Raw genomic sequence first — 12,397 nt, 5'->3', positions numbered from 1 at the left:
GCTAAAATCTTTAGTGTTGCTTGGCAACTGTGTCCACTTTTCTAAAGTTTGATAACATTGGGGCACCCCATTGAGTCATCAGAGGTTTCAGACTGGATCTGTAAACTCTTCACATTACTAAATAAACTAGGCCACATGTAAGTTCAGACCGAGGTCCCAGACCTGATTTTTTCTGACTGTTGTAAGGGTTGAAAAGGTGTTAAATCAGCCCAAAACTACTGCGGCAGTGTGAGCACGTGGCCTAACCCAATGGATGGATGTAGGAAGAATAAAACCTACATAAAGAATGTTATACTGTGAAAAAAAAACCAATTGATGGTGTGAGCCTTTAAAGATCTCAAATACAAAGAGACACATTGTGAAATGAATGTAGAGGATTATTTCCAGGATGCAATGAAATGACAAACTGAATGTTTATCTGTACACTTTAGTGATGCCTGGAATGCCTCTGGATAGAGGAAAGGTCACATCATCCAAGGACTTCAGATCAGTCTAATATCTAGACCTTTATTGTGAAGGCTGGGAGGTCATTTCGATATGCTTGTCCTCCATGCTGGCTCACTGTCACACTGGTATGATTTGCTGGCACACAAAAAAACTGTAGCCTTTGTAAATGTTATTAGTGACACATGCTTCTTTCCTGTCACGATGTCAAAATGTCTGCTGTGAAAAACAGGCTTATTAAAGTGAACTTTTACACAGAATTCCCGAGTCAGAAGCCTTCATGTGTTAGAAGGATGTCTGTTTTTAAAATATTTCGTGAAAACAGCTGCCATGTGGTTAAATTCTCAAATAGACTCATTAGAAATGCAACTATGTCAGTGGGTTTTCTGCTTTACTCAGGTCAGCGATTAGCACGGTCACCTGCAAGTTAGACTGGGTCATATTTAATGATATATTGTATGATTGCGGCTCCTCCTGTTTGAGATGTGGCAACTTTGTATTGAGAGGTGAGTAACAGCATGTTGACCTATACAGAACATTTCTCTGCCATTTTCTCACGACATGCCAGAATTTGACGGGAGCACGACAATATATTGACAAGAGAACAAACTGCACAACAACAACAGCTGCTTGAGGGACTTTGGGAGAAAAAATGCATTAGAGATGTCACTAAACTGAAAGGGGACATGCAATATCTTGGCATTAGCCTCTATGAGACACTGGGGGATATAATACAGTCGAGCCGAGAGGAGACGAGAGCAAGCAAATGAAAAGCCATTAAACTATGCCGCAGAAAAGATTGTGGAAGGAGCGAGGGAGTGACGGAAGTAGAACAAATGTGACTGAAGAAATGGTGCACAGTGGTACAGTTCCATACAAGATAGTTGACCCCCTTTTCAGCGCATGAAAACGGGGACAGCTATGAAGATAAAATGAAGAGGAAATACTGAACTCATGCTTTAATGAAGAAGGAAGGCAGTCATGCAAAGTCAGTTTGGAATTTCAGCTTTTTTTGTGTCTGAAAACTTCTAAAGTATAATAGAAGGAGGTATATTTTGAGGAAAATACCAGTATTTAATAATGTGTACTGCAGTGACTATAAGAGGCAGTGTTTAGTGTGTTGTAGGGGGAAGCAGAATATAAAGTGAGGCTGATGTGACAGTGAAGAGGACAGAACGGACGAGGAAGCTGCCCTCCTTTTGACAGCTGAGATATAGAGAAAGGTAGGAGGGTGATGTGTACAACTGTCTTCATATAGACCCACAGACACACACAGGGACACGTACACGGACACCAAATGTCATTTGAACTGAATTAGAAATCTCTAGAGGCATCTTGGCCAGAATGCAGCGCTTCCTCCAAGCAGGAGCAACGTCCTCATACTTGACCTTTTTTAACTCAACTCGACCATATTTGACATTTCAGTCCTGCAGAGTCACCAAAAGGTTTTTCTGGACAAGTTTTGTAACACTAGTTTGGTGTTTTGCAATACTTCAGCATTAACTCTCAATAAGCTTCACATTTTTTTTGATCCATATGAACTTTTAGTGTTTGAATACACTGTCAGTTCAAGTGAGGCACTACAGGACATTTTCTCCGAATGATGTCATGTTGTAGACTAATGGAATGGAAACATCTAAAATGTACATTTGGTTATTTATTTTACCACATTTTGTCTTTTTCATATTTATGCAAATGAGCACATATTTAATAAGATAATACCTCATTTGTATATTTGAACATAACATTTCTGAAAGGTGATAACTATTAGTTTAAGTTTTTAGCCATAAGTAGTTATTTCCAAAACACGTATATATAGATCTTGAAAAACTTTTTCCTCAAAATTAGTTTTTCTCAAATCGAGCCAGAAATCTCCACTTCAGCACATATACACCAAATCCATGTTCATTCCGACTTTTATTCTGAAGGGCTTTCATATATCACACACAGACAGACTAGAATTGTTTTTTTTCTAAAACATGGCAAAAAAGTTTAGTTTTTTCTGTTTGTTGACACTGTTGTCAGTTTTATGAAGTAATTAAAATAGATACCCATAATCCCCGTGTAAACATCTTTGCTGCTCATTGGTAAACATAATGAAACAAGAATTTTGAAGCTGGCTTTATCTTATGTGTACATTTTTGTTCTGGCAATTACATGATTTTTGGATATATAATAACTAATTTGAATATTGAGACAGATATTTTCAGGAAACTTGTAATGAAAAAAAAACAATGCTGTATTGGAAATAATGAAATGAGAACGTTTATTGTTGATATCTGTTAGTGAAAAAGTGATTCACTGTTTTCTTCTTCTTCAACCTGCTAAAATGATTATGGTATTAGGGATGTTGTGGGACACGTTCCATGCACAATAATTATTATTTAAAATATTATATCAATGAAAAAATAATAAAAAAGGAGGTTTAAATTTCATTTTAACTGTTTTATTTGAGATTCAATTTGTTCATCAGGGAGGTGGGACAAGAGAAAAAAATGGCATTTTAGGGGGAACTTCAGACTTATTTGGTATTTAAAAGAATATTTTCAAACATTCTTTTCTCCTATTTTTTTAAGATCTGGTCTCGGGACAAGTAAATTTACACAACAACTGGATGTTTTAGTATTTTGTACATGGATTATTTGAAATTTGATGAGTGGGATGTAAAATGTCCTCCAATTTTAGAATGATCCATGTAGTCAGTGTTACAACCAACAAAAATGAATATGCCACAGCTATAATTGCAGCAACTGACTGTGACTGCAGCCACAGTGACAGCTGTCATCCCAAGTCTGCAGTCACAGTAACATATGCAGTCTGTCTTGGCAGCGGTCAGTGAAAGAGCAGCTGAACCAGCTCCTCCAGTTATCTTTCTAAGTTTCAGTGGTGCAGACTTGAACTTGAACAGCCACGGCACCAACTGTTACTGAAGTCACAATCATACTATAATACACAATACTGTATCATAATAAAGCTCTGCCTTTGTCGATGTCTCAGAGGTAAGGCAAAAGTAGTCCTTAAAAATGGACCTGTCAGGGGATCTGTACAGTTCCTCTTTCATTCCTGCTACTGCTGTCTCCTTCACGTAGATTTGAGTCCAAAAAATTAGGGAGTGTTGCTCAGGGTTTAGTCAGATCAATCACACTTAGATACACACTTAGATGCACAAATAACTTTAATGTCAAGAAGAGGAGCCCGCAGGCCAGTTTGGGTCCGTGGGCCATATGTTTATCACTCCTGTTCTAGAGGGAGTAACGATATAGAGTTGCATCTAAGCCATTTTGAGGCAGGAAAATAAATAAATATATAACTTTGATAGACAGAGATGAGTGTTTAGGGGTTGAATCAAAGACGAGAGTGAGACTTTAATAAAAAGAATAAATAAATAAGTGAATAAAAAACATTGTCGGGTGAAACTTTCTTTGCTGTTTTGTGACAGTTCCACAGCTGCTTGTTCACCATCTGTCTTTCGAGCTAATATGACAAGATCCTCTGCATAACTCTAGAACATCCATGTAGATGGAATAATATACACACTGGATAACCAAAGCCCTAAAATGGAAACTTGTGATCCTCTTATGGTTCAGCTCTTTGCTAATGATATTTCAATATTTACCCAAACATAAAGGGCAAAGTCTGTCAAGTATGATTTCATCCACTTTGAGTAACAGATGTTTATATCAGGGACAACTTAGTGCAAAGTACCGGCTCACTGGCTACAAGAGGCCTTGGGTGAGTCAAGAAACTCTGCTTCTTTACCCCAATTAACCTTCCAGCTTGTTTTTTCCAGACCTACTATGACATAGTTGGCTCAAGCCCAAAGCTGTGAGAAACAGTGCATGAGAAAAAGTTGGTGCTTTTCATGAGAGCAGAGAAAACGCTGCTAATGAGAATAAACCATCCCAGTCAAAGGTCAAACCTGTTGAAGATTCGCTTTATTGAGTTTTCTCTGCAAAGTAGCTGATAGTTGGGAGGAGAATTACTCGCTTTCAGTGATAAAACAGAGACTAAGAATGATATTACAAGTACTCAGGGAAGATAGGGGTGAGAGGAGAAGAGGGACTATTTTAAATTCACAGTCAGATGGGAAATAGTATTTATGGAATTGTTTAATTGTACTAAATGATGCCAGTAAAAGACTCTCAAATTGTAAGAGCAGCTCTTATACTGAGTGCAAAGATAATATTAACTCATGCACAAAAGATCTATGTTTACACCAAAGGTATCGAGCTTTTGTGGTGACCGTCTCTGCGTATCCCCTCTATATCTGCCCCTCCATTTTCCCTCCCACTCTCCTTCTCTTCTCTGTTGTCTCTCTCTCAGTATCTAATCAGCTGTTGGAAGACAACCAAAAACGTGGACAATTACAGAGTTCAAGTAAGAAATGAACAAATCTACTGCTTAACAAAAACAAAAACATCTACACTAACATTCAAAAGCTTGGGGTCACCCAGATGATTTTATGTTTTCCATGAAAACTCACGTTGTTATTCATGTGCTAACATAATTGCACAAGGGTTTTCTAATCCTCAATTAGCCTTTCAACACAATTAGCTAACACAATGTAGCATTAGAACACAGGAGTGATGGTTGCTGGAAATGTTCCTCTGTACCCCTATGGAGATATTCCATTAAAAACCATCTGTTTCCAGCTAGAATAGTCATTTATCACATTAACAATGTCTAGACTGGATTTCTGATTCATTTAATGTTATCTTCATTTTAAAAAATAACTGCTTTTCTTTTAAAAATAACGACATTTCTAAGTGACCACAAACTTTTGAACGATAGTGTGTATATATAACAATGTGCAGCCTTAAGAGATCATGCATAATTTTATTATATATATTATATAATATTTCCTGTGTGTGGAAACAATTGAGCTTGAAGAGTTTTGGAATCACATTGCAACCATAATTAAGACATTTAATGATCTTACTGCATTAAAACTAACAAAGCGAATTAAAGCGCTTTTCATGGTCTTATGCAAATCTGAATGTAGATATCATTTCATTTTGCTTGGAAGTCTCTTGTTCTCTATTTGTGTGTGTGTGTGTGTGTGTGTGTGTTTGTGTGCGTGCGTGATTATCGCACTCACTCGACCGTGTCCTCCCAGCTACACCAGCGTCTCTGATCCAGCTCTTGCATGTCCAGTCTGAATTTGGCCAGGCAGAACTCCTCAATAGCGTATTCATAGTCGGGGCTGCATCCCAGCGCTGACACACACTGAGATACTGGTGGGAGAAGAGGGGGAGAAAGGACGGGGAGAAAAAAAAGGGGGGAAAACAAGAAAAGTGTAGTTAGTGCAGAGTGTAATGTATAACTCAGAAGACATATAGAATTTGTTTTTTAAAACTGCAAACCGGTGAGCAGGATGAGCGCACAGGAGACCACTTAAAAGTGAAAGTGACCATAAATGCTGCTCTCTTTTCTCTCAAGATCACAGCAAACTAACCCATTTCCCCATCTGTTGGACATAACACTAAAACACCATCTGCCGACACAGTGTTATCTATATCACTGCCTTACAAGACCTCAGCGTCTAAAACCACAAACACACACACACACACGCACACACACACGCACACACACACAGGAAAGACATTGCGTGCTGAACAAGAACATTTCCACTGACTTCTTGCTTGATATCTTTTATTTTCAGAGATTAACAAGAGAGTTCTTCGGACGTCGAAATGGACGCTTTGACATATTAACTGCAGGACTCTGTGTGCTGGTAAAAAGACGAGAGGACAAAAGACGTAACAGAGCTAAGAACGGATAAAACACAATGAGACTCCGCTGATCCCCGCTAAAGTGTTAAATTGCTGTGGTTAAAGCAATTTATGATAGTATCTGATAAAACGTTATATCAGATAATGCATTATAATCCTCTTAAAGGCATCATTTGACATTCTGGAAAATATGCCTAATCTGCTCTCTTGCTGAGAGTTACATGAAACGAATATTTTCAGATATAAGAGCAAGATATTAGGCTATAAACAGTAGCTCGTTAGCTTCATTTAACATAAACACTCAGGGCACTGTGACTGCACACCAGGAGCCTCAATCTATCACGGGATCCTGCTGGCAATGAACCTCCCATTTGCTTTTAAAATAGCTCCATATTAGTGTTAGTAGCCTAGAGTACCCATTTATTATTCTTATAAGTGGTGGTATTAAGGGCTGGTGCATTTGTATTTGTGTCGATGGGTGGGGGTGGTGGAGAGGCTGCAGGCTGTTGGTGGTGGGCTGGTCTGGGTGAAAAAGTCTAGCACCATTTTTTAGTCCCAGCCCAACACTGCTGCAGTAATTATTTATTCTCAAAGCCTTTTGTCCCATTTTATCTTATTTCTCTTCCTCACGCCACCATTGCAGTTTTTAATCTGCTGTTTTTCATGAGTCTTGCCGCCATCTGTCCTCCTATACCCATCTTTCTTTCTGAGCTATTTTGTTCATCATTTTTCTTATTTTCGTTTTTCTCCAGCCCTCTGGGAGTTTTTTGAAGAAGAAGACGGACCAGTTTGTGCCATTGGATATTATTCAGATTCACTAATATCAACAAATAATATGTGCAAATTTACAGATCAGACCATAAGTAAACATTTGTTGTACTTCAGTGTCTGTGCTTCAGCATATTACATGTGAAACTAGAAGAGAAGTCAAAGAGTGCAATATCCGCCGAAGTTGTTCGTTCCCTCATATGGCATTGTCAGAAATGCAGCATTTGTTTATTTATCAGTTACTGATCTTCAGAAATCACAGCAACATAGAATGTGTAAGTCCGGATAAGTCCGCAGCGGTCGATTTGTAGTAGGATCGCAATCACGATCGGCATCAGGCAGTTGACGTAGTGTTCACTTGTAGTCATAGTTACAGTGACACCGTGCTGCTATCTGGCAATGATACATAAATCTTTAACAAATCCGTGGATCCAGACTATAAGCTGAATCACTGCCAAAATCTCATCACGTGGTCCTTGTGTCATTTCTGACCTTCCCTGAAAACTTCATCCAGATCCGTTAGTCTGCTGCTAACAGACAGACAAGCAGACGGACAAACGTACACTAATTGTCACATAATAACATAAGAGACGCTATATTAAAATACCAGGTGTCAGGTTTATGACTGATGAGGTTCACCAACAGTAAGCAAAGAAACAGGTGTGAGATATAACTCTATTGAAGACCTGCTCAGGTAAAAATCAAGTTTGTTTTTTGTTGTTTTTTTTTTTTTTTTTTTTTTTTACCTTGTTTACATGTCGATATGATGCTTTTCACATGTTGTTAGACATTCCATGTGTAAAACAAGCAGTCAACACCATGGCTGAGTATTTCTGCATTGAAAGTGCAACGTATCGATAATCAGAAACACAGGTTTAGACTTCTAGGGATTCATATGCAACAAATCTAAGGAACCAATCCTGTCAACTTGAAAGGTGGGACTTCTAATATCAATGTTATTTTTAGAATCAGTTTCCTGCTCTGACATGTCTGGCTGAACTACTCCAGTAGTCCAACTTGCCACTGTTAGGGTAGAGTAGTTTTACAGTGTTTGAGCAGAGTTGTAAGTGAGCTGGTGTGCTCAGCTGCAGCGAGCAATAAGGAGAGGATGGAAAGAGAGACAAGGACTTCATGGATCTGCGCATTCTAGAGGAAGCAACAGAGCAGAGCTACATCTAAGACATTTTCGGGCAGGTAGGGATTATTTTCATGGAATAAACTTCCAAATATGCAGGTTTGATACACAGAAGTGGACTTGAACCCCCAGTGTCCAAACTGCACACGTTAAAAAGTCTCTGAACTCTAAATGACAAGAAAATGTTCGAGTTTTGGAATGCAGAGGCACACAGGAACATTCTGTGCACTCAGAATATCCTCGACTGGCTGAGTCATTCACCGGATCGTAATCCAATTGAGCTGCATTCCACTTGTTGAAGATCAAACTGAAGGCAGAAAGACCCCACAGCAAGTCAAGGCTGCAGTAAAAACCTGCATGAGTATCATCAGGGAAGATTCAAAGCATCTGGTGGTGTTTATGGGCAAAGATTTCAGACAATCTTTGAGGACAAATTATGTTCCTCAAAATATTAAATATGACACTTTCATTTGACCTCTTGTGTCTGTGTATTTACTTTTGTGTACTTCCCATTTGGAGACTATGGGCTGTATCTCACACACACTTCTTTCAGTATAGATTTAAAATTCATCACTAAAGCTGAGACTTTTAATGTAATATGCTGAAGCACACAGCCTAAATTACAATAGTGCAGCTGTCAAGAGCCTTGCATTCTGGACTGGATGTGTTTGTATTTATGGATACGTTACAGTGCACAGTGAACAGTGAGGGTGGCACGAAAACAGCTAAACTGCACAAAATGGAGGATCAGAAATATAAACAAATAACTTGTTTACCTTCGTGCAATGAATCTGCCTCCTGCTGTGAGGAGATCAAATATAAAAGGTTTATCTACAGTCTACACAACTCCAACCAAAGACTGTGATCAAAGAGAAAGATCAAGTGCACCTATTTGTGAGAGACAGAGACAGAAATGAAGAGCAACAACAGGAGAAAATATAGATGAGAGTTTGCATATTTTTGTGTCAATCAGACACAAATTGCTGGCAATCCCTGAATTCTAACTAAACAACAAAACAGGACAGCAGCATCCAAAGTGACCCATCAGAGCATTTTCTGATCTGGCATCCCTTTTGCCATGAGTAATGGTTAAGATTACAAAACTAAAACAACTTGTAAAGGTTACGGAAAGATTGAGCACAAATCTGAGCTGGAACGCAAACTCCTGCCTCCCACATGTTGGACTCTCCTACTTTCCACTTCAGTACATAAAGGGCACAGTACTCCCTGTAATGATGATTAAGGGCATAAACTAGGTGTTGCAATGCTGACCGACATAAACTTAAACCCTAAGGACAGGCCAGCCGCTTAAACACAAGCATATCAAACTGTTTGAACAAATGACTGCTATGATTTTTCTGGTGAGTACAGTGTCGTCAATATCCTGCAGAACAGTTTATTATGATCATAAACAGTAATTACCTCTTTCATTCAAACAAAGTGAGCCATGCATTCACGCCAATGCTTGCTTGCGCTTTTGATTAAAGACCAAACTGTCCTCCCAAGAACAAACATCCACATCAGTTGTTTGAGTAAGCCCCTCCTCCCTTTCTGTTACCTACATATTACTTTCCATTGTTTTATTGCAGACAACAACAACAACAACCTCTGTGTCGGCAACCAACATGAATAAAATTTAAAGTTTTATCAAAGGTTTGTTGTTCTTAGCTCCATGCAAGATGATTATGATTGGTTTCAAAAAATGTTTTCCCCTATAGCAGACCAATAATGACATGCAGTCAGACCGCTCTACACAGCACTGTGTCAGTATTGGGGAATGGTCTAGTTATGTGAGACTGACCCCAAAGATCCCATAACTTTCACTAAGCAGCAATTGAAACCCCAACCATGATCTTAAAATAAACCTGACCAAGTTGTTTTATACTCAAACTACCCAAACTACAAATAATTGTGACTGATTGCTTCTTTTGTTTTTGTTCATTTTATACCTTCATTGCTTTTAGACAAGCACCTTTGTCCACCAGCTTTAGGCTGCAAATCCTACAAATCAAAGTTACTGGACTTTCCTTTTTCACTCAACTCGAAACCACAATGTGCCTAAATTAGTGCTATGGCGTTTGACTTTGCAACTAAATGTATGAAATAAATGTCAATAGATGCTCACAGAATAGGAAACGGTCAAATATTAGACTGAAAATGTTGAGATAAACAGCTGCTGTCATTAAACCTTAGCATGACTGAATGGTTTGAATGTACATCACATGGGTGCAAATCCAAGCAGTGACCTGTATTGCATATCATTCCTTTGCTTGCTCTCATTGCCCACATTTCCTGTCTCTTCTCACATCACTAAAGGTGAAAATGCCAAAATAAAAAAAAATTTAAAAACCCAACTAACTTAATTGATATTGGTCTGTTAAAATTCAGTTCAAGACTGTCCTGATTAAAACAGAGTGAGCCTATCAAAATCATGCATGCATAAATTACTTGCTTTTGTTGCTTTAGTGTTCTACGCAAGACAGAGGAAACTTTCTGCTACATTATCCCTCTCTCTCTCTCTCTCTCTCTGTGTAAATTTATATCAGAATTTACATCAAGAACCCCCTGGTGGTAGTAGAGCCCTGAGGCCAACTCTGCACATTCACATAATAAATCTATTCTGTGTGAGGGGGCTAATTGAACGCTGCTAATAAAGGCTCGACTGCCTGCATGTCGATTTATGAGAAACCCTGAAGGTCACAAGGAGTTACATAATAATCTGGACAGTCGGTATCATGCAATCACGTTATCAGTTCTCCTGAGAGCAAAAGACCAGCAGAGGACAGTCACGCTGTAATCAAAAGTGCTAAGTGTGCCATACTATGTCACTTTTAAGCAGATTAATTAATTCTCACATCCTCAAAGTGTCTTTTTACAGCTCAAAATACGGCAAAGATGGATCATTTTACCATGACTGTGTAACACCTGCTTTTTTGACTGCTAAATTGACTGTTTTAGTGTCTGTAGCTTAAGATACAGCTGAGCTGCTGCTGACCATACGCCCTTCAGGAAGAAGACTCTCTCTGTGTCTGACAGTGAGACGCAAAAGAGTTGACAGCTGGTGTTTGCAACTGATGTGCATGGTGAATTTGTTAGGAAACGTTCTGGTTATAAAATCAGTACTTTAGCTACAGCTTGGAAATAGCTCTGAAGAGACTCCCAGCTAACATGTGGTCTTCATGGGCTGCATTTCAGTCCCTATTTCATACTCACTCAGTTGTCTGACAACAGAAACAACAAATCATAACACAAAGACACACAAACAAAAGTTCACACTTCCAAGTTTATAACAACCACAAAACACAATAAAATGGATTTACGCTAACCCTCAACCCTAACCAATCATTGTTTGACCACAACAACAAAATTCACAGTTGACATACTGAAAAATGGCAACATTTTACTTTTGTTATCGATAAGCCACAGGTCAAACTAGACGGGGAGCAGCGTTTCAATGTCTCTCACCGACTGAATTTCATTTTACCTTATCGGATATTTAAAGAAAGACGCTGCTGCCCATACACACTTTGGAAAGGCAGCAGCAGCATCGGGGCCAAAAGCTTTCCATTAGCTTGTCCTCAAACAGAAACAAAGTGGTTCAGTAAGTGTATCAACAGAAGATAACCATGATTCCAGCTTGTGTGGAAACTGCACATTTATCTGTCAGCTGAATGGAAAAACCCATTTGTGTTCGCAAGAAAAACACCTGCCTGCCTAATCTTTCTTCTCATAACGTGACAAAAGGTTACCCTGAAATATCCCAAACAATCTGTGACAAAAAGTTTTTTCTTTCTCAACACAAGTCACCTTGTCCTGCTGCTTAAACACGTGTCTCTCACTGTCAAATCACTTTTATGTTCCAGACACTAACAGTGAGGCAGCCCATGAGAAGTCTGGAGGAAAGGTCATGACCGACTGAAGGTTTTTCCATTTCTACCAGCAATCATGTATTGATTTTGAAGCAGCAACTAATAATAATGTCACCTTGTAACTTCACGTGTCGTGCTCCACTGCACTCTCCTCCCTCCTCATGGAAGAGATAAATGTTGGCACACAAACCAATTTGCAGGATTAGACTTTCAGACTTTAGAGCGTTTCACCAAATGAACTCTCCTCATTACTGTATTATCCCTTTCTGTACTGTTAAACCTCCTTTTCTATGGGATCATCTCTCTTTCTGAACTGTCTCCCACAAAACCTCTTCCATTGTCTGAAAGCTCTTTTTGCCATATTTGTGCTTGTTGACTTGAGTTTTCTTTAAAGCCCGTTGAAAATACCTCAGAGCTTGGGCTTGACTTGACTCGTACATTAAGGAACC

At 38.9% G+C, this 12,397-nt stretch overlaps 1 protein-coding gene across 1 annotated transcript in view; it reads right to left on the bottom strand.

Moving 5' to 3' along the window:
* Positions 1–12,397, bottom strand: part of LOC111574178 (receptor activity-modifying protein 1-like) — an 89,207-nt gene that overhangs the window by 26,357 nt on the left and 50,453 nt on the right. The window contains exon 4 of the mRNA XM_055015085.1: positions 5,543–5,678. Within this exon, the coding sequence (XP_054871060.1) occupies positions 5,543–5,678 (136 nt within the window). The remainder of the gene's footprint in view (positions 1–5,542; positions 5,679–12,397) is intronic.

This window comes from Amphiprion ocellaris, chromosome 11 (genome assembly GCF_022539595.1).
Source record: "Amphiprion ocellaris isolate individual 3 ecotype Okinawa chromosome 11, ASM2253959v1, whole genome shotgun sequence".
Taxonomy (NCBI): Eukaryota; Metazoa; Chordata; class Actinopteri; family Pomacentridae; genus Amphiprion; species Amphiprion ocellaris.
Note: the sequence above shows the minus strand (reverse complement) of the source record. Positions and strands in the feature narration are given on the sequence as shown.